General features: G+C 42.9%; 1 protein-coding gene across 1 annotated transcript in view; it reads left to right on the forward strand.

Moving 5' to 3' along the window:
• LOC138645175 (cytochrome P450 2K1-like) overlaps nucleotides 1-19,243 on the forward strand; it is a 31,792-nt gene extending 12,549 nt beyond the window's left edge. Inside the window, exons 3-9 of the mRNA XM_069734275.1 lie at nucleotides 360-509; nucleotides 5,089-5,249; nucleotides 6,203-6,376; nucleotides 12,127-12,268; nucleotides 13,373-13,560; nucleotides 13,726-13,867; nucleotides 18,824-19,243. Of these exons, the coding sequence (XP_069590376.1) occupies nucleotides 360-509; nucleotides 5,089-5,249; nucleotides 6,203-6,376; nucleotides 12,127-12,268; nucleotides 13,373-13,560; nucleotides 13,726-13,867; nucleotides 18,824-19,011 (1,145 nt within the window). The 3' untranslated portion in view covers nucleotides 19,012-19,243. The remainder of the gene's footprint in view (nucleotides 1-359; nucleotides 510-5,088; nucleotides 5,250-6,202; nucleotides 6,377-12,126; nucleotides 12,269-13,372; nucleotides 13,561-13,725; nucleotides 13,868-18,823) is intronic.
• The last annotated feature ends 2,721 nt before the right edge of the window (nucleotides 19,244-21,964 follow it).

Genomic DNA, 21,964 nt, shown 5'->3' on the forward strand with positions numbered 1-21,964 from the left:
TTATTTATTTTCCTGTTTTTTTCCTTATCTTTCACTTTTTTCATTACTTTCTTATTTTTTTTGTAGCCACCACATTTTTTTTTTCTTTTTCTCTTCTTCTTTCCTCTTACTGTTGCGTCATTTTCTTCTTTCTCATTATTAGTTTCATTATTATTGTGTATGGCAACATCAATTGTCAATTTACATGCATTTTTTTTATTTGTGCTTTTCTTTTTAAATCCAATTATTAAGTCACAGAATTAAACTTCTTCATCTTACTAAAGAAACTACTTGTTGGATTGTTTAGATTGCTAAAGGATATTTTCTATTCAGTATGATTAATTATTTGCCAAAGTTTTCCATATTTAACCAAATTTTAGGTGTATTATTTGCTAATGGAGAAATATGGAAATCCATGAGGAGATTCATGCTATCAACACTTCGAGACTTTGGAATGGGGAAGAAAAGTGTGGAAGCCAGAATTCAAGATGAATTAATGCCCCTTATAGAAAGTTTTAAATCTCACAATGGTAAGATACATCATCCACATTTATCTCATAGCTTTCATATATTCTAACTTCTTGTCTGTCGCTTTCTACAACCCGGTCTACACAATCCACATTGTCAATCCCCAACACAGTTGAACTACAACATTATTCAGAGGGGTTTTGCAAACCCGCATTCACATATAGTAAAGGGTACGTCACAAAGTGTTGTTGTTTCAGTGATCTACTGTCATTACTGAAGGTAGTTTTAACCTGGGGTTACAAATGACCTTTAACATTAAAAGGAAGGTGCCATCAAAAAAATTTTTTTTTCAGAAATTGTAAAAATGTAAAGAATTAATGATTACATTTTCTTAAAAAATATTATCATTTGTTTATAATTTAGTAAAATATGAAAAATAATTTGAAAAGTTTTGGAATTTCCACTTTTCAACACTAGGGGGAGCAGCTGCTGAAATTTCAGAAAAACCTAGTGTACAACTAGCTCACATTACTGCACTGCAGTAATTCTGGGCGGAGTCTGCTGACGTGTGTGATGTCTCCTCTCCTTCTGGGTGTTTGCTAAGGGATTAGAGAGGATGATATTCAGGAACCCAGTGAGCAGCCATTTTGTTGGTGACTGCAGAGTATGGCTGCCGTCACACCAGCAGTATTTGGTCAGTATTTTACCTCAGTATTTGTAAGCCAAAACCAGGAGTGGAACAATTAGAGGAAAAGTATAATAGAAACATGTGCACCACGTCTGCATTTATCACCCACTCCTGGTTTTAGCTACAAATACTGAGGTAAAATACTGACCAAATCCTGAGCGTGGACGGCAGCCTTAGGCTACTTTCACACTAGCGTTGTTGGCTGTACGTTGCAATGCGTCATTCAGGAGAAAAAACGCATCCTGCAAAGTTGTCTGCAGGATGCGTTTTTTCCCCATAGACTAACATTACCGACGCATTGCGACGTATTGCCACACGTCACAACTGTAGTGCGACGGTTGCGTCATGTTTTGGCGGACCGCCGCCACAAAAAAAGTTACATGTAACGTTTGTGCATCGAGTCCACCATTTTTGACCGCACATGCACGGCAGAAACTCCGCCCCCTCCTCCCCAGACCTTACAATGGGGCAGCTGAAGCGTCGTAAGACTGCTTCCGCTGCCCACGTCGGGCATTTCTTTCACAGCATGCATCGGTACGACGCACTGCGACGGGCCCGTACCGACGCTAGTGTGAAAGCAGCCTTATACTGACAAGTCTACGGTCATCGAGGATGGCAGGCAGCAAGGATTCTGGGAGATATGTGGTGGAGGGAGCAGGGTGACAGCAGCACAGAGTATTTCAGGAGAGCAGTGTGCTGGTCTATGGGGGCCCCCTGTTCGGTGTGCGGAGCAGCCAGGGATTGTACATAGGGCGCTGTCTTTTATACACATGGATGGACCGTCTGCTTGTTTGCTCCACAGAAATCCAGGAAACATTTCTGCGGATTGATGGCCTGTTCTGATCCAGACTTTGCATGCAGATCCCACTCCCCTCCTCAGATCCTGTCTTCTCCATCCTGTCCTGGTGATGTGTGAAAGCGAGGCGACAGGCGCAGTCTGGGGTGACGCTGGGAAGGAAATGTAGCCATATAGTAACCATAAAAATGAGACCCCTCTCTTCAGCTGCCTCACCAGCCCTGACAGCACCTAACTGGAGGTCATGCTGCCCCCTCTATTACCCCAGACCCGCGTGCAGGTGCTCAGCCAGAACCACCATAGAATGGGTCCGCTTTCTGAAGATAATACTGCCATAGTGTTCTCACATAATACCGCCATACAGATCACACACAATACTATCAAATAGATCACACAATACTGTCATACAGTTCTCACATAATACCACCATATAGATCACACATACCGCCAGTGTTCTCACATACCGCCATATAGATCACACATAATACCGCCAGTGTTCTCACATACCACCATATAGATCACACATAATACTGCCATAGTGTTCTCACATAATACCGCCATATAGATCACACATAATGCTGCCAGTGTTCTCACATAATACCGCCATATAGATCACACACAATACCACCATATAATTCTCACAATACTGATCAAGCATAATACCACCATACAGATCACATAATACCGTCATATAGATCTCACATAATGCCATAATACAGCATGACGCCCGCAGCTCCTGTTATCGCACGCATTGAGTTGTGTGTGCAATGGGGAAAGATATGCAGGGGGGAGAGGAGTGCATAGGAGAGGATTAGATACACGGTTCACCAGACAGTATCACACAAGAGGATTAGATACACGGCTCAGCATAATATCACACAGTATAGGATTAGATACACGGCTCAGCAGTCAGTATTTCACAGGATTAGGCTATGTGCACACGTCAGGATTTTTTCCTGACATAATCCTGAGAATTCTGCCAGAAATCCGCGTGCTTTTTTTGCGCAGATTTCTCGCGGAATTTGCGCGTTTTTTGCGCGGATTTTTTGAGTTTTTTATTTTTATTTTCCGGAATGTCCTTTTTGATAGGAAATCAAAAAAAAAAAAAAATCCGCAAAAAGATAGAGCATGTCCGGATTTTTTGCGGTATGCGTTTTTTTTTCGGAAAAAAACGTTAACATCTGCACAAAAAATGCGGAATGCATTCTAAATGATAGGATGCATAATGTTAGCGTTTTTTTTAGCGGATTTATAGCGTTTTTATGGCGAAATTCCGCCAAAAAAAACGCTAAAAATCTGGACGTGTGCACATAGCCTTAGATACACAGGTCAGCACAGGATAGGATTAGATACACGGTTCACCAGACAGTATCACACAGGAGAGGATTAGATACACGGCTCAGCAGACAGTATCACACAGGAGAGGATTAGATACACGGCTCACCAGACAGTATCACACAGGAGAGGATTAGATACACGGCTCAGCAGTCAGTATCACACAGGAGAGGATTAGATACACAGCTCAGCAGACAGTATCACACAGGAGAGGATTAGATACACGGCTCACCAGACAGTATCACACAGGAGAGGATTAGATACACGGCTCAGCAGTCAGTATTCCACAGGAGGATTAGATACACAGTTCAGCACAGGATAGGATTAGATACACGGCTCAGCAGTCAGTATTCCACAGGAGGATTAGATACATAGTTCAGCACAGGATAGGATTAGATACACGGCTCAGCAGACAGTATTACACAGGAGAGGATTAGATACACGGCTCAGCAGACAGTATCACACAGGATAGGATTAGATACACGGCTCACCAGACAGTATCACACAGGAGAGGATTTGATACACGGCTCAGCAGTAAGTATTCCACAGGAGGATTAGATACACAGGTCAGCACAGGATAGGATTAGATACACGGCTCAGCAGACAGTATTACACAGGAGAGGATTAGATACACGGCTCAGCAGACAGTGTCACACAGGATAGGATTAGATACACGGCTCACCAGACAGTATCACACAGGAGAGGATTAGATACACGGCTCAGCAGTCAGTATTCCACAGGATTAGATACACAGGTCAGCACAGGATAGGATTAGATACACGACTCAGCAGACACTATCACACAGGAGAGGATTAGATACACGGCTCAGCAGACAGTATCACACAGGAGAGGATTAGATACACAGCTCAGCAGACAGTATCACACAGGATAGGATTAGATACACAGCTCAGCAGACAGTATCACACAGGAGAGGATTAGATACACGGCTCAGCAGTCAGTATTCCACAGTATTAGATACACAGGTCAGCACAGGAGAGGATTAGATACACGGCTCAGCAGTCAGTATTCCACAGTATTAGATACACAGGTCAGCACAGGATGGGATTAGATACATGGCTCAGCAGACACTATCACACAGGAGAGGATTAGATACATGGCTCAGCACAGTATAGTGATAGATGCAGGGTCTGATGTCCTGTGAGGAGCTGCAGTGAGAGGTCGTGCAGCACAGAGCCTCCCCCATCCCCCTCTGTTACCTCTCTGCAGCTCCTGATAAGAGAACATCAGACCACAGCACTTCAGACTCTCTAGCGATTCTAGAGATTCAGCCACACACCAGGCAGCAGAGGACAGGGAACGGCCGCTGAGTGTGAGGGGAGACAGATGGAGCTGCCCCTCCAACAGCACAGCTCAGTCACAGTGGAGCTCACAGGTACACTCCACTGTGGGCTGAAGCAAGATGGCGCCGATCTCCTGCCTCTGCTGTGATGTGGAGACAGCCCAGGGGGCGTGGCCACATCAGAGCAGAGAGCAGCTTATAATGGTAGCTATGGGGTCGCCTCCCGACTGCAGATGTCTATGTCCAGGGCAGCCGTATGTGCAGACTGTAAGTGTCGTGCAGCTACACTTACAGTCCTGCAAATGAAAATGGCGGCGCCCAGTGGCAGAAAAAAAAATGAATAAAAAAAAACAATAAATACCATGCACTTGAAAATAACTTATAAAAATAAGGAATTAAAGAGGTTTTTTTTTTTTTTTTTACAATATTAAAACGTGGCACCTTCTCTTTAAGTGATTTGTAATATTCTTTAGGGTTTTTTTTATTCAAATTTGATTTTATTGTTTGTTTTTATCATTTTAGGCAAACCATTCAATAATCACTTGCTGATAAACAGTGCAGTTTCCAATGTAATCTGCTCTATTATCTTTGGGAAAAGGTTTGAGTATGATGACCCAACATTTGAAAAATTAATAAAAATGTTAGATGAAAATGCTAAACTGGCCGGTACACCCACAGTGATGGTAAGAAAAACTTCAGCTCTTATAGCTAACCTTTTTAGTGAATTTTCAGAAGAATGGTTTCAGGGTCACCTTTAGGACTAACGGCAGTGCAATCATGAGTTCAGACAAAAGGACCCAAACTCATTTTTTGGTTCTCACCCAATACCATCCAGTTGATTATGATGTACAAACATTGATCCCTAAATGTTTCCTTACAATTCATGTATAATATCCAATTAGTATTCTGTTTCTCCTTTCTCAAATGTAAAGGTTTACTGTACTGGAGCAGACCAGTCCTTCTCAGATGCTGCTCACCAGATATGAACAGTGGGTACAAGATGAACATAATAGGGAGTTTAGGGGAATTGACCACTTTGCCCATTTGGAAGTGAAAATACCGTGATATTCTACAGCGCTCTACATAGATTGCCATTACTCTTATTAGTTCTTATCCCCATTTACATAAGTTTTGCATATATGTTTTGTGTTTTTTATTTGCTTGTTTTTTTGCAGATAGAACACATATCTATTATAGTCTATGGCCTTTTTCATATACCCAAAGTCATGTCTGATTTTGATCCATTTTTGCGAATAAAACTCATCCATTTCAGTGAATTTGTGATGTTTCCTTTTTTTCAGTGACTAATGATGGTAGAATCTTAGGAAACCCCAATCTGTTCTTTTTTCTCATATGAGAACAATGGATGACACGCATGAATGGTAAAAAAAAACATCCATGCGGTCCAAAATGGATACAAATTAGATCCTCTACACTGATAAAAGTCATGTAGAAAAAAAAAACTGAACGGGGCCCAGTTCAGATGTTACACTTGGCTGTATTCTACCCTAGGCTCCTAGTGATGTAGGGTGGAGCGCCACTGACTGGCCGAGCTGCTCCCAATGTACACCGTTATTGAACTGGTCTGTACTTTTTGCTGCAAGAAAATCTAAAGAGGAATTGTTGATTTCCACAGCTGTATAATTATTATACCTTCCTCGCATCACTCCTTGGCCTACATAAGAAACTAATGCAGAACATACAAGATCTTAAGAATTTTATTTCCCAATCTTCAATGACTCGACGGTTGGATTTAGATGCAAATTACGTCACAGGATATATTGATGCATATCTCCTGAAGCAGAAACAGGTGCGTTAATGTTACCTTCATTTATTTTTAAGTGGTCAAAAGGGTGTGATGAGATTTATTTTGGGAACACCTGAGGATTTTACAATCTACTTAATCAAGGTTGATTTTAGGCGACGTGTGACCCTGTGGCCGAAAGCAAAAGTGAGACGGTAAATGATGAACTATTATGCCAACAACACAATCATATTCAGTCAGCACAGACGGTCCTGTGCTGAGATCAGAAGTATCGATCTCTGAGCACTGCTAGGGTTGTTCAGGATCAAGATCACAATATTAAACTACAGCATTTTTTGGACTTTAAGAAGCACCAAATGTTTAGACAGCATATTTTCTACCAATGAAAACTGTCCTGGCAGTATAAAAAGTGTGTTTGGGTCAATACATTGACCTTCTTGTTATACCTTTTACTGTAAAGTTAAGTTATTGTTTATAATTTTTGCATGTCCTGGATACCTTACTGCTGATTATCTCCTTCTTTCCGTTCCCTTTATTCCTTCTTCCACTTTCCTATTTTTTTCCCATTGATCTACCCCCTAAAAAAGCAAGGCAAAAATCTACTTCTATCCTCCCCTTTTTTCCATTTTTTTTCCTTTTCCTTCCCCTTGCCCTCCTCTTTATTATCTGTTTGTGTTATGGTATCCTAACACCATAATCAGTCACATGTACATTAATCCCATGACTTATGGGTAAAGAGGAAAAATAGTGCCACATAACATTGAAATAGGGGGGGTCTTCTCTGGGAACTTCGGTGATTTGACCCATATGGTCATATGTTACCATCATAGGGGCCAAGTGTCCTATTTGAGATGAGTGTGTGCTACAGGGAAACCCTCATCAACACCCAGCTCTTGACTTTCAGGCTCAGGGCTCATGACAGTCATTTCTTCATTTGGTAATTCTGCTTCCCCTGACTGAGGACAGTAAGGGATTTGTGGCTGATGCAAATGGATGTTAAGCCTTACAGGCAGTAGCAGCGCATTAGGATAGGTTTTGGCAGTCCCCCTTTCATTCTTGGGCTTTACAACTTGTTCTCATAGTCTTCTGCCATGGTGAGTTTTCCTAGGGACACACCTGGCACAGGAATTACAATGGTACTTATTGCCAGCTCATTCTTTTCTAGAAGAATCAATTGGCTATAAAATCAATGGTCTTCGTAACACCCAGATGCCCATTGTCATTATGCAATCTTCTTATGACAATCTTCGGAAACAAAACAGAGTGGGAAGCACCAACTGCCTGCAAACTCCTCCATTTTGACGCTTGACCTCCTGATATAGCAGTCCATTTCTCACAACTAACCAAGGACTCCAACAGGTGAGTAAGCAAAGCAGATTCTTCTGTCTTCAAGGCATTTCTCTCTGGCATCCAGTCTCTTTTCACAGACCACTGAACTACTCCTACAGAAAGATCTTCTCAACCTAGCTTTGTATCAGTGGTAGCAGAGAAAACCAGTCAACTGGTAGGACCAATGTGCAGAGGCTTCCTCTAAAACTCCTGAAAGCTGAGCACTGTCCCATGATGGAATGATCTTGCATCAGATCCGGTGACACGTCTTAAATCCCAGGCCTAGGTACCTCCGGTTTGGAAGGGCACCCAATACAGGACTCTACATCTCCAGACAACCTTTTCTCATGGTGGGGCGAAGACTGGGACTTTTTTAAACCCCACAGTTTTGAGCACTGATGAGCCATGTGATTGGGATTCTCAGAGACAAAGCGCCCCTCGTCTTCCATATCTCCAATCCAACGCTGACCATCACTCATCCATCTTGAAGACTGTTGTCATCTTTCATTGGCTGAATCAACAATTAGTTTTAGCCTCTCCACTTCCCTAGCCTGGCATTTAGAAGTTGGACAATTTACTCCCTTTTCCTATCAATGATTTTCAAGAGCTCTTCTCTCGATCATTTCACTTGGGATTTAAGGCAACAGCAGCTACTCGCTTTATTGTCTGCTATGATAGCTTTTCTTGTCACACCTCCTTAAGCAACTGATGGAAGGAACGGGGTATCTGCTCTTTATCACAGCACCTGAGTCATGGAGCAATGGGATCATGGGTCAGAGCCACCTTTAGCACTTGTTCAAGACGACATTGGACAACTTGTTCAGGGATAAGTTAAGTCTGCCCATGGATACTATTCTGTGCACCAGCTTGTCCAGTCTACAGAGATAACTGGACATTTTTCTCACCAGAGTCTTGGTAGGTGGCGTAGAGTTTATATTGGAGGTCTATGGCATCCTCTGGAGATCCAAAATCATCTTCTAAGGTAACCATGTAGTCTTGATAGGACTTCTGTGGCTGGCTTTGCTAAGTAGCTTGTACTACTTCCATAGCAGGACCTTTCAGACTCTCCACACGTCTTTGTTTCTTCACAGCATGGGTGCACTGCCATTCTTCTAGATACTGCATCCCTCCACGTATCTTACCCTTCTTCAACAACTGAGATGGGCGTGACACCCGAAAATGTTCTGAGACAACAGTAGACAACTTCAGCCTTCATCTGTACAAACCTGATGACTGACTTTTTCAGGGTGGCCACAACTACATCAATAGTACTAGCGGCAATTTCCTCAGGCTTGTTGCAATCAGGGATGGGAGGTGGACATTCCCTTTGCCTCCCAGGCTGTGTGCATTGATTCTGGAGACAATGCTTCTGTTGTAGGTCTCTCAGGTCAATTGATCTTCAACTGTATCCCATATATTATTGGCACAACCATGACTGATGGGAAGTACTTTTTCCACTTGGTCCTTTCAGTAGTGATCAGGGCTGTTGATTATTTTCTCCCTTCATCACTCTGCCTGTCAACCACTCTGGGATGAAAAACTTCTAGGAGTTGGTTCACATTCTGTAGTACCTCTTTATCAGACAAATCAGTTTGTTCACTACATACTGTAAAACTGTTTTCATCTGTTATGCTCATCTCATCACTTCAGGTGGACACTCAGAGCCTCCATAATAGTGGTACCTGTCTTAATCTTCTCAGCAGTGCCTACGCTGTAACACTCCTTTAAGCCACCTCCGTGGGCAGTGTGTCCAATAGTTCTTCTCACCTCAAAATGGCGCCGTGCCTCCACCTGAACCTTGCAGCAAGCTGTTGTGGGACGCAGGAGGGTCTTCCTTTTCTGCCAGGTGTCGACTCTGGAAACCCCTGTCCATGCTCCATACACACTCACAAAAGATGGTGTTGAAACAATTAGCAGGTTTATATGCAAGAGAATAAATACTAGTAAATTCAGAGGGCATAACAAAGCACAGTAAAATATACAGTGGGGGAAATAAGTATTTGATCCCTTACTGATTTTGTAAGTTTGCCGACTGACAGAGACATGAACAGTCTATAATTTTAAGGGAAGTTTAATTTTAACACTGAGAGATAGAATATCAAAACAAAAATACAGAAAATCACATTGTATAAATTACATAAATGTATTTTCATTTTGCAGTGAGAAATAAGTATTTGATCCCTCTGGCAAACGACTTAATACTTGGTGGCAAAACCCTTGTTGTAAGCACAGCAGTCAGACTTTTTTTGTAGTTGATGATGAGGTTTGGGCAGATGTCAGGAGGAATTTTGGTCCACTCCTCTTTGCAGATCATCTCTAAATCATTAAGATTTTGAGGCTGTCGCTTGACAACTCAGAGCTTCTGCTCCCTTCATAAGTTTTCTATGGGATTAAGGTCTGGAGACTGGCTAGACCACTCCATGACCTTAATGTGCTTCTTTTTGAGCCACTCTTTTGTTGCCTTGACTGTATGTTTTGTGTCATTGTCTTGCTGGAAGAACCAGCCACAACCCATTTTTAATGTCCTGGCGGAGGGAAGGAGGTTGTCACTCAGTATTTTACAGTACATGGCTCCATCCAGTCTCCCATTGATGCAGTGAAGTAGTGCTCTGCCCTTAGCAGAGAAACACCCCCAAAACATAATTTTTCCGCCTTCATGCTTGACAGTGGGGATGGTGTTCTTTCGGTCATAGGCAGCATTTCTCTTCCTCCAAACATGGCGAGTTAAGTTAATGCCAAAGACCTCAATTTTTGTCTTATCTGACCACAGCACCTTCTCCCAATCACTCACAGAATCATCCAGGTGTCCATTCGCAGACTTCAGATGGGCCTGCACATGTGCCTTCTTGAGCAGGGGGACCTTATGAACCCTGCAAGATTTTAAACCTATACGGCGTAATGTGTTACCAATGGTTTTCTTGGTGACTGGGGTCTCAGCTGCCTTGAGATCATTAACAAGTTTCCCCTGTGTAGTTTTAGGCTGATCTCTGATGTTCCTCATGATCAAGGATACCCCACGAGGTGAGATATTACATGGTTTTCCAGATCGATGTCAATTGACAGTCATTTTTTATTTCTTCCATTTTCTTACTATTGCACCAACAGTTGTCTCCTTCCCACCCAGTGTCTTACGTATGGTTTTGTAGCCTATTCCAGCTTTGTGCAGGTCTATAATCTTGTCCCTGACGTCCTTATAAAGCTCTTTGGTCTTGCCCATGTTGTAGAGGTTAGAGTCTGACTGATTAATTGAGTCTGTGGACAGGAGTCTTTTATAAAGGTGACTATGTAAGACAGCTCTCTATAATGCAAGTAATGAGTTTATTAGGAGCGTCTAACTGGTCTGTAGGAGCCAGAACTCTTAATGGTTGGTAGGGGAACAAATACTTATTTCTCACTGCAAAATGCAAATAAATGTGTATAATTTATACAACGTGATTTTCTGGATTTTATTTTTGATATTCTATCTCTCAATGTTAAAATTAACCTACCCTTAAAATTATATTTCGGGTGTTTGATTCACCCTTTCCTTACCCGCTGGCTGCATGCTGGCTGCAATATTGGATTGAAGTTTATTCTCTGTCCTCCATAGTACACACCTGCACAAGGCAATCTTGCTTCAGGTATTCAAAGCACATTCTTAGTGAAAGGATCGCTTTAATTTCATGAATGACAGGATCCCTGGGATTATACAATACACAATACTAGAAACATCCAGAGAACAGTTAATCTGGATGTTAACTTGTATGCTTAAAATTTATGTGTAGCTCAGTAACTTTAGTTAGTCAGTATGTGCTTTTATTTAGTATTTGCTGTTTTTATTATTTAGCTCTGATCTATTAAGGCACAGCCATGATCAGTGACTACTGCCAAGGAGAGTCTAAAAACCAGCGCCAACCTTGGCAGGAACATGGCGCTACTTTGTCCTTCCCCTTTCTTGGCTCTGGTAGCTTTGATTGACCTCAGAGGAACAACAGAGTCCATGTTGTTGTGAAAGGAGGTCAAAGTCCCCTACTGCTGAGCTGTTTTGCTGACAGCCCTTTTAACAGCTCTCATGTTCTATGCACCCAATTGGTCCTTTTGTTCTTTACAAACATGGATAAAATAACTTAGTCTTGGCCCTTCAAGTTTTGGAGAACGTCACGGACTCTTCATCTGTAGGGTCCTAGACCTGACTGACTTTTCTCCACTTTATGCTCTGCCACCTCTTTTCCTTGTTTCAAAGAGGACTAAGTCGTCAACTATGACCTGCTTCAATGATATCACAAATTGCCTTAATACTTCCCATTCAGGCAGTTACAGTCATGAGAACATTTCAGTGATAAATTTACGGTAATCGGTTTCAGGTTTATAATAATGTTAAGCAAAAGGGAAAGGTGCCTACCATAGAAGAAACAGAAGAAGGTTATAATTACCTTAGAACCAGCTGATTATAGTAACACGGAGAATATTTGTGCTATTTATTTTAGGAGTCAACAAAAGCTCAAACATATTTTAATGAAGAAAGTCTACTTACTTCTGTCCTGGATCTCTTCGCTGCTGGAACTGAAACTACATCTACAACGATCCGCTGGGGAATTTTATTCATGATGAAGTATCCGGAGATTCAAAGTAATTCTTTCTAAATTTCTAAAAGTTATATAAAACTGTAGGTTAAAAGTCACAGTCTCTTAAGACCACCAGATCATGTCTTCATGAAGGCTACCACTTTACCCAGATTTTCTGTTATTTATTCACTTTTGCATCATATTCCATATACTGTATAAGGGCCATTTTTTGATGGCCAATCCCTGTAGAAGTCAATTGTTAAGTGCAATTTTGGGTGATTCTCTCAAGTAGTTTTTACTATTATTTTTTATACAAATTATCAATTAAGTTAAGGGATCCAAGAAGTATCGTTTCTCCTTGCGGAGAGTGGCATGGTTAGCATGTCGAGAGGAGGAAACTTAAAGCCGCAATGCTCCTCTGGGAAATATGCAAATTGTCTCTTCAGAGAGGAAGAGGACTAGAACTCTAGTGCCACCTATTGGAAGTAGCAATCATAACTTAGGATAAGTCATGTGACAAGGCTCGTTAAAGGGTCGACATTGACTGTTAGGATTGCTACTTCCAATAGGTGACACTAGAGTTCTAGTCCTCTTCCTCTCTTAAGAGACAATTTGCAATTAAGTTAAGGTAATTCTAGCGTATATTTTTTGCATTTATTATTTTCTATATACCAATGTTGTAGGATGATGTTGCCACCCACCCTAAACAGAGGGAACATGTGCTTTTTGGTGGGGTATGACATTTAGATTTTGCCTAAAATAGCTTTTTTCATAGCCAATAAAAATCCAAGTTTTAGTCTCATCAAACTTTAGAACTTTATTATGTGAAGGAGTAAACTGGAATTCTAGATAGTCTCCAGCAGTCCAACAGAGAATTAATGGAGTAGCAATGCCCATGGTTAATCTCCACTTCATTTAAAGAGAACTTTTCATGTTCCCAAATGCTATTAGCTTGCAGATATAACGTTAATCTGTAGGTTAATAGCATTCCAAAGCTGCATGGCCACTGCACTGAATCCTCGGCTAATGGGAGGAAATTAACATTATTCCTCTCGGCAGCCTTTGGCTTTCAGTCATAGAGTCGCAGCCTGTAATCTGTTAAGTAAATGCATTGGTATTGTTGTGCTAGTGCAAAATGTAACAACATGTGTTTTATTTTGCTTTATAGAGAGGGTACAGGAAGAAATTAAAAGACATATTAAACCAGGACAGCTGCCGACAGTTGAAGATCGGAAGAAAATGCCCTATACCGATGCAGTAATACATGAAATACAAAGGTTTGGCAATATTTTGCCAATGAACGTGTCACACTCAACTCCAACTGATGTGTATTTTCGGGGTTACCTTATCCCAAAAGTGAGTTTATATATATAAAAAAAAATCCTTATACTCAAGTACTGTCTGTGTTTACCTATTAGTAAAAAGTACTGCTATGGGATCCACAACCACCCCAGGAATCTCACATTTTTGAAAATTAAACGTATAAAATAAAAAAGATATTTGGTGATTTATTGTTCACAGGGTACAGAGGTTATTCCATTCCTGACATCAGTTCTCTATGACAAGACTCAATGGAAAACTCCCAATGAGTTCAATCCCAATCACTTCTTGGATGAAAATGGGAAATTTGTCCGACATGATGCATTTATGCCATTCTCAGCAGGTAAGTAATGAGGACCATTTAGATGAAAAACTAAATAATTTTACATGTTACCCAACTGACAAAACACTGTCCAACAGAATGACTATATTTTACCAGGAATAATATATATGTTTTCTAAATCTCATATTTTTTCTTCCAAAAAGTTCAAAAATGTTTTGTGATCTTATTCAGATGGTGAGCATATGCATGAGCACTTTATATATTTTTTTGCAATATAGTCTAGCATAATAATAATTTAATTTATATAGTGCCATCATATTCTACAGTACTTTACAATTAGGCAGGGACATTTACAGACAATAAAAACAATACAAAGTAATACATAGTTCAACAGTTACAAGAGGAGTGAGGGACCTGCAGCAAGTTTACAATCTATAAGGAGATTGGAGGGCACAATAGGTTGAACCTGCTTGTTATGTACGGTCCAGCCATCATTATAATAAATATGGCTTTTCAAATAAAGCTGCACGATCCGGTCATCAGCCAGTATCTGTTTAAGTGAAATTACCGTGTGCTATTGGGTGAATGGAAGATGTGGAGACAGATAAACAGGAAGGAGGAGATTATGATTAACATTTAGAAGGAGGGAACAGGGGAAAGTTAGGTTGGTGAGTTGAGGTGATAGGCCTGTGTAAAGAGATTTTTTTTAAAGCATGCTTAAAAATATGTGGGCTAGATATTATTTGGATAGTTTAGGGCAGCGCATTCCAGAACTCTGGTGCAGCATGAGAGAAGCCTTGGAAACAGAGGTGCAAGGTTTGGATTATGGAAAATGTTAGCCTTAGATCAGTTGCAGAACGGAGGGCATGGATAGGGTGAGAGACAGAAATGAGTGATGAGTAGTGTTGAGCATTCCGATACTGCAAATATCGGGTATCGGCCGATATTCGCTGTATCGGAATTCCGATACTGAGTTCCGATATTTTTGCGATATCGGATACCGGAATCGGAAGTCCCCATAATGCAATTATGCATTATAATGGAGTGTGGGCGGTGTGTGGGCGGAGACTGCGTGTGTGTGTGTGTGGGCGGGGTCTGTGCGTGTCTGCCGGGGCTCTGTGCGTGCCTGCTGGGGCTCTGTAAGGCGTGCCGGGGCTCTGTGCTGCCTGCCGGGGCTCTGTGTGGCATGCCGGGGCTCTGTGTGGCCTGCCGGGGCTCTGTGCGGTGTGCTGGGGCTCTGTGTGGCGTGCCGGGGCTCTGTGCGGCGTGCTGGGGCTCTGTGCGGGGCTCTGTGTGGCCTGCCGGAGCTCTGTGTGGCCTGCCGGGGCTCTATGCGGCATGCTGGGGCTTTGTGCGGCGTGCTGGGGCTCTGTGCAGCATGCCCGGGCTCTGTGCGGCGTGCCGGGGCTCTGTGCGGTGTGCTGGGGCTCTGTGCGGAGTGCTGGGGCTCTGTGCGGCCTGCTGGGGCTCTGTGCGGCCTGCCGGGGCTCTGTGCGGCGTGCCGGGGCTCTGTGCGGCGTGCCGGGGCTCTGTGCGGTGTGCTGGGGCTCTGTGTGGGGCTCTGTGCAGCGTGCTGGGGCTCTGTGCAGGGCTCTGTGCGGCGTGCCGGGGCTCTGTGTGGCGTGCCGGGGCTCTGTGTGGGGCTCTGTGCAGCGTGCCGGGGCTCTGTGCAGGGCTCTGTGCGGCGTGCCGGGGCTCTGTGTGGCGTGCCGGGGCTCTGCCGGGGGTCTGTACGTGTGTGCAGTCATCGTCCGATAGAACTACAAGTCCCATCGGACGATGCCTGCAACAGTGACAGTGATTGACACATTAGCCAATGATGGGACAGTAGTAGTCCCATCATCCGGCTAATGTGTTGAATGTAAAAAAAAAATACTACATACATACAATATACATACTACATTCATACTACACAGGGCCGGCTCCAGGTTTTTGAGGGCCCCGGGCGAACGAGTCTCAGTGGCCCCCCCCTTTAACACATACCACGATTCATGATGCACAGATAAGAATCAGCCCACGCTACGCAGTATATAACACACTAACACAGCCCACGCAGTATATAACACAGCCCACACACGCAGTATATAACACACAGCCCACGCACGCAGTATATAACACACAGCCCACGTACGCAGTATATAACACACAGCCCACGCACGCAGTATATAACACAGCCCACGCACGCAGTATATAACCCACAGCCCACGCACGCAGTATATAACCCACAGCCCACGCACGCAGAATATAACACACAGCCCACGCACGCAGTATATAACACACAGCCCACGCACGCATTATATAACAGCCCACGCACGCAGTATATAACCCACAGCCCACGCACGCAGTATATAACCCACAGCCCACGCACGCAGTATATAACACACAGCCCACGCACGCAGTATATAACAGTGTTATATACTGCGTGCGTGGGCTGTGTGTTATATACTGTGTGCGTGGGCTGTGTGTCATAATAACACACAGCCCACGCATGCAGTATATAACACAACACAGCACAGCCCCGTGACGTAGTATATAACCGCGGCAACACCTAAAATGGGTGACACTGGCTGAGATCAGATTTGGAAAGTAAAAGGGTCAGTCACGCAGCAGACCCAGGCTCAGTCAGCAGCAGGCTGCCTGCATCCCATTCTGATTCATTCCCCCCCCAGCCCCCACAATGCGCAGCGTTGGGGTTGGGGACCATCACCGAAGACGAGTCACTCACTCACAGTCACTGCTGCTAGCCTTTGCCGGCCCGTCGCCCTCGTTGTGGACACACAGGAGAGGGCACCGACCGTGCACCCCCTCACTCACTGCAGCTGCTGCTCGTCTTCTCCTGCTTGGCGCTGCTAGACCTGTCCTCTTGTCCTGGATGGTGGCTCTGTCTTCTTGCTCTTAGGATGACAAGCCGACCGGAAGTAACAGGACAGATGACCCAGCGCCGCCCGGAAGTGACTCTCTCTGTATTGTGTATCCATGGTGAAGGGCCGGCGGAGGTGAGTATTGCTGCTATTGCAGCTGCGCAGTGCCAGGCGCCAGCGAAACAGCTCAGACAGAGCTCTGTTGTCTGCCCCCTGCTGCCGAGGTGCCACCGGGCGCCGGGGATAATGAGGGATATGATTTGATCACTGTACACACACAGCAGCGATGTAGACAGTGACAGTGTGTACTTCCATAAATGGGCCTCCCCGTCTCGCCAGGGCCCCGGCATTTGCCCAGGTACGCCGGGTGCTGACGCCGGCCCTGATACTACATACATGCTACATACATACATACTACATACTATATACATACATACTACATACATACTACATACTACATACATACTACATACATACATACATACTACATACATACTACATACTATATACTATATATATACTACATACATACATACCACATACATACTACATACATACAACATACATACAACATACATACTACATACATACTACATACTATAAACATACTACATACATACATACAACATACATAATACATACATACTACATACTACAAACATACTACATACACACATACTACATACAGTACATACTACATACATACTACATACATATTACATACATACTGCATACATACTACATACAGTACATTCATACATTATATACAATACATACATATAGACATACAGTACATTAAACATAGATTTCATACTCACCATCACTTGTCACTTTGTTCCCCGAAGCCAGTGTCATCTGTAAAAAAGATTAAAATAACAAACAACCAATATACTCCCTGTCCGCAGAAATCCACGAGTGTTCCACGACGATCTCCCGCGGAGAACGGCAGCATCAGCTAATGGGACCGCTCTAGGGGCGCCAGGAATACAATGACAGGAGGAAGGTATCCTTCCGCACTGTATTCCTCCGCCACTGTAAAACAAATAGTCCCTAGTCTCACTTTTGGCATTGCTGTGTGAAAAGTTTTCCCATGCAGCAATTGCCATAAAGTGAGACTTTGTCCTAAGGTAACCTCTCAGTGATGCACTGCAGGAGCCATTGTCTCCTGTCAGTGTGTCATTGAGGGTCCTATAGAGCAGTGACATCACCCGATGTCACTGTTCTATAGGGGAGATCGTCATGGGACACTTGTTATTAATTGGACTACGGCGGACAGGTAGTATACGGTTTATTATTTTACGTTTTTTGCAGGCGCTGAAGTATGGTAAGTATGGTTAAATGAAGAATATTAAAATACTTTTTTCTAATGTGTGTATTTTATTAACCCTTTCCTACTATTGGAATAATAATGGATAGGCGTCTTATTGACGCCTCTCCGTTATTAACCCGGCTTAATGTCACCATACAATAGCAAGGTGACATTAACCCCTTATTACCCCATATCCCACCGCTACACGGGAGTGGGAAGAGAGGGGCTAAGTGCCGGAATTGGCGCATCTTACAGATGCGCCATTTCTGGGGTGGCTGCGGACTGGTATTTGAAGCCAGGGGGCCAATATCCATGGCCCCTATCTATGCTATGAATATCATCCCGCAGCTGTCTGCGTAGCCTTTCTGGCTATAAAATATAGGGGGACCCCACATCATTTTTTGGGGGGTCCTCCTATTTTAATAGCCAGTAAAGGCTACGCAGACAGCTGCGGGCTGATATTCATAGCAGGCTACAAATATTGGCCTCGGCCGTCGGCTTTCCCCCTCTGGCGCAAAAAATTGCGCAGGAGCCCACGCCGTTTTTTTATTTTTTTTAAATTCAACGCTCATTAAGGCCTCTTTCACACCTGCATCGGTACGGGTCCGTCGCTATGCGTCGGGTCGACGTGCCGACGCACGTTGTGAAATTTGTGCACGACGTGGGCAGCGGATGCAGTTTTTCATCGCATCCGCTACCCATTCTGGGTATATGAAATATGACCCTGGCTGCTGCATTCAGGACGGATTATATAGGAGAAAGTTTAGTTATTTAATTACTACAAGTGTTGGGGTCAAAATCTACTTTAAACATGACATTGTTAACTCACTAATCCCATTTCTACAGGAAGAAGAGCTTGTGCTGGGGAAAGCTTGGCCAAGATGGAACTTTTCCTGTTTTTTACTGGACTTCTTCAAGCATTTACTTTCTATCCGCCTCCAGGAGTTTCCAGAGAAGACCTCAGTGTCAAGCCTGCCATTGGATTCACATTAGTGCCCACACCATACATGACCTGTGCGAAGCCAAACTATTAGTTTGGGGTGAAAAACAGAGACAACACAAAGACTGATGTTTTTTGCTTGTTTATATTTTAATATATTTAACATTGCACTTTCTTTTAAAGCTCCAAAATCTTAGTAGAGTCAATCTTGCAATGGCCTCAAATTATCTTATCCAACTAAAGGAATCTTTTTTAGTTTTAGTAAACACTGATAGGATTCTTCTGGCACAAATAAAAATGTTTATGTGCTGTAATTGCATAGTTTATATTTTGTAAGGTTTTTTTCGACTTCTTGTGACTCTTTTTCTGTATATAAAGACTGATCGAATGATGTAAAAAAAGAGATCTGATTTGATGCTCAATGTATCCGCGTACCTCTTCTGTGAACGTATTTGATTTTTACCATTTGATTTGGAAAAGACACACAATGCTTCAGAACGTCCCACATTATATGGCGACGACATGTATAAAAATAAGGACAGCAGCACAATCAGAAAGGACTCTTAACAGTTCTTAACAGTACTTCGCTAAAGCTTTTCTACTTTTTGGCTAAAGCCATTCTGTTGGTATAGATTTCAATTTTCATTGCACTATTCATTTATTTGATAAATGGAATTAAGAAGAGCACAGAAAAAAGGCTCCCTATGATTTCAATCACAGTCACTTCTTGGATGAAAATAGGAAATCTGTCCGACATGTTGCATTTATGCCAGTCTCAGTCGAAAAATAATGAGGTCAGTTAAGAAACAAACTCAAATCATTTTCCATGTCATACAACTGACAACACACTACTTATATTTTGTCAAGAAATAATATATTTTTTCTAATTCCCATATTTTATCAGCAAAAAAAATTTGAAACTATTCTTCAGTCTTATTAAGTTGCTCAGTACATGCATGGGCAGTTTATAATTTTTCAGCAATGTATGTAGAGTACATTTCACAAAGTCTTCATTATGTTTTGATTTAAAAAAGAACAAGAATGGCCTTGGAGGAATGTATACTGAATTATTAACCAAATGGGGAAAACCCCATATAAATATCCCTCTCTATTAAGCCATACAACTTATCTCTTATAATTATTTATATTAAAATTGCATAAAGGGTATAAAATTGTCCCTAAGCTGCCTATATTCTTTTTTTCAAGTTGCCACCTATATATTGATCTAATAACACTGTGGGGTGCTACCAATTACAAAATCAGTCTGTGAACGGTATAATTCAATTTAAATTCAATAACAATTTACAGTAGTTCTAAACAAATAAAACATAAACTATAATAATGGTAAGATTGAAATAGCAATGAGAGTTCTTCACTATATACTGCTAATGTTCTCCTTACGAAGGTAGTGTGCCCATTCACGGGAGTTACCATATCAATTCTTCTTATAGCTCTGGCTCTAGCGGGGGCCACTGGGTTTTCCTGCTAGGCTGCAAGTCTTTCTGACAAAGTCTACTAGCCCTCATTGAGCCTGCCACTCGCCATCCAGCAACCTGTTGTCCTAATTCCAGCCACCCCGGTACTATGTGTTATAGCTGAAAGTGACAGCCGCGCTCACTCGCACTGTCCCTCTGCAACTAAAGTTGTACCTCCCTAAACGTTGTCTCATTGTGGATTTTTGTGGCTTGATCGTTGGCAGAAGTCTCCTAGGTCTGGGAAGGAAAAGACTGGGCCTTTGAGGAGAGGCGGCTGAACTCTTGGGCTTGTCCAGCGCAGAAGGCAGGTTTTGGTCTTGACTGGTGTAGTCAAGACCCTGGGTAGTTCTGGACGTAGTCTGAACCTTGTCACGCGGTTACCGGCACCTGGGTGGTGTACACTTCCTGCTGAGTCCTGTCACGCTGGCCTCAGCTCCCTCCCTGGTCTATGTCTTCTCTGCTCTCCCTCTTGGTGCCCAATCTCTCTGTGGTTTGGTGAACAGGCCTTTTATATTCAGGAACTTTGTCTTGCGAGTCACCTGATCAGGTTTAGCACACAAAGTTGCTCCCCCTGCAATTTCTCTGGTACAACTCGGTCCCACCTGATTTTGCCTTGCCGGCAGATGGCAGTCCTTCTCCACCAATGTCTCATCCCGCAAAGGCTCTTCAGGGGATTCACTGCTTCCTCTTACACCCACATCATACATGACATGTGCGAAGCCAAACTGTTATTGTTAAAGAACAGAGTCAACACACAGACTCATGTTTTTGTTGATGATATTTTAATATATTTCATTTTGTACATTTAAAAAAAAAATTTAATTATCAAATATATTCAGGCGAAAGCTGTGTTATTGAATCACGCAATGCTCCCAAAACTTAGTGGAGTAAATTTCGGAATTTTGATTAAGTGTATCTTCTGGCACAAAGAAATATTTGAATGTGCTGTAACTGTTTTCTTTGGTAAGATCAGTTTGTTTTCTTTAGACTTCTTTGGGCCTAATTTATAACTTTTAGAGCCCCCATACACAATGATCAGCTCTGCCATCAATTTTAGATGGTAGCATTTTAAAGACATCTTGATTTATTAAGTATCACGTATGTGTACCACACACAGAAATCCTCATTCTTACACCCTTTGACTAGGGTTGAGCGACCTTTACTTTTATAGGATCGGGTCGGGTTTCACGAAACCCGACTTTTTCAAACGTCGGGTCGAGTGAAATCGGCCGATCCTATAAAAAAGTCGGGGTCGGGGTCGGCCGAAACCTGAAACCCAATGCAGTGCATTGGGTTTCCATGGTTCCCAGGGTCTGAAGGAGCGGAAACTCTCCTTCAGGCCCTGCGATCCATATTTTAGTGTAAAATAAAGAATTAAAATAAAAAATATCGCAATACTTACCCTCTGACGCGCCCTGGTACTAACCGGGAACCTTCCTTCCTTAGAATCAGCCTTCCAGGACCTTGCGGTGATGTCGCGGTGACGTCGCGGCTTGTGATTGGCTGCGCGGCCGCCCATGTGACCGCTCACGCGACCAATCACAAGCCGCGACGTCACCGCGACGTCACTGA

The sequence above is a fragment of the Ranitomeya imitator genome, chromosome 7, assembly GCF_032444005.1.
Source record: "Ranitomeya imitator isolate aRanImi1 chromosome 7, aRanImi1.pri, whole genome shotgun sequence".
Taxonomy (NCBI): Eukaryota; Metazoa; Chordata; class Amphibia; order Anura; family Dendrobatidae; genus Ranitomeya; species Ranitomeya imitator.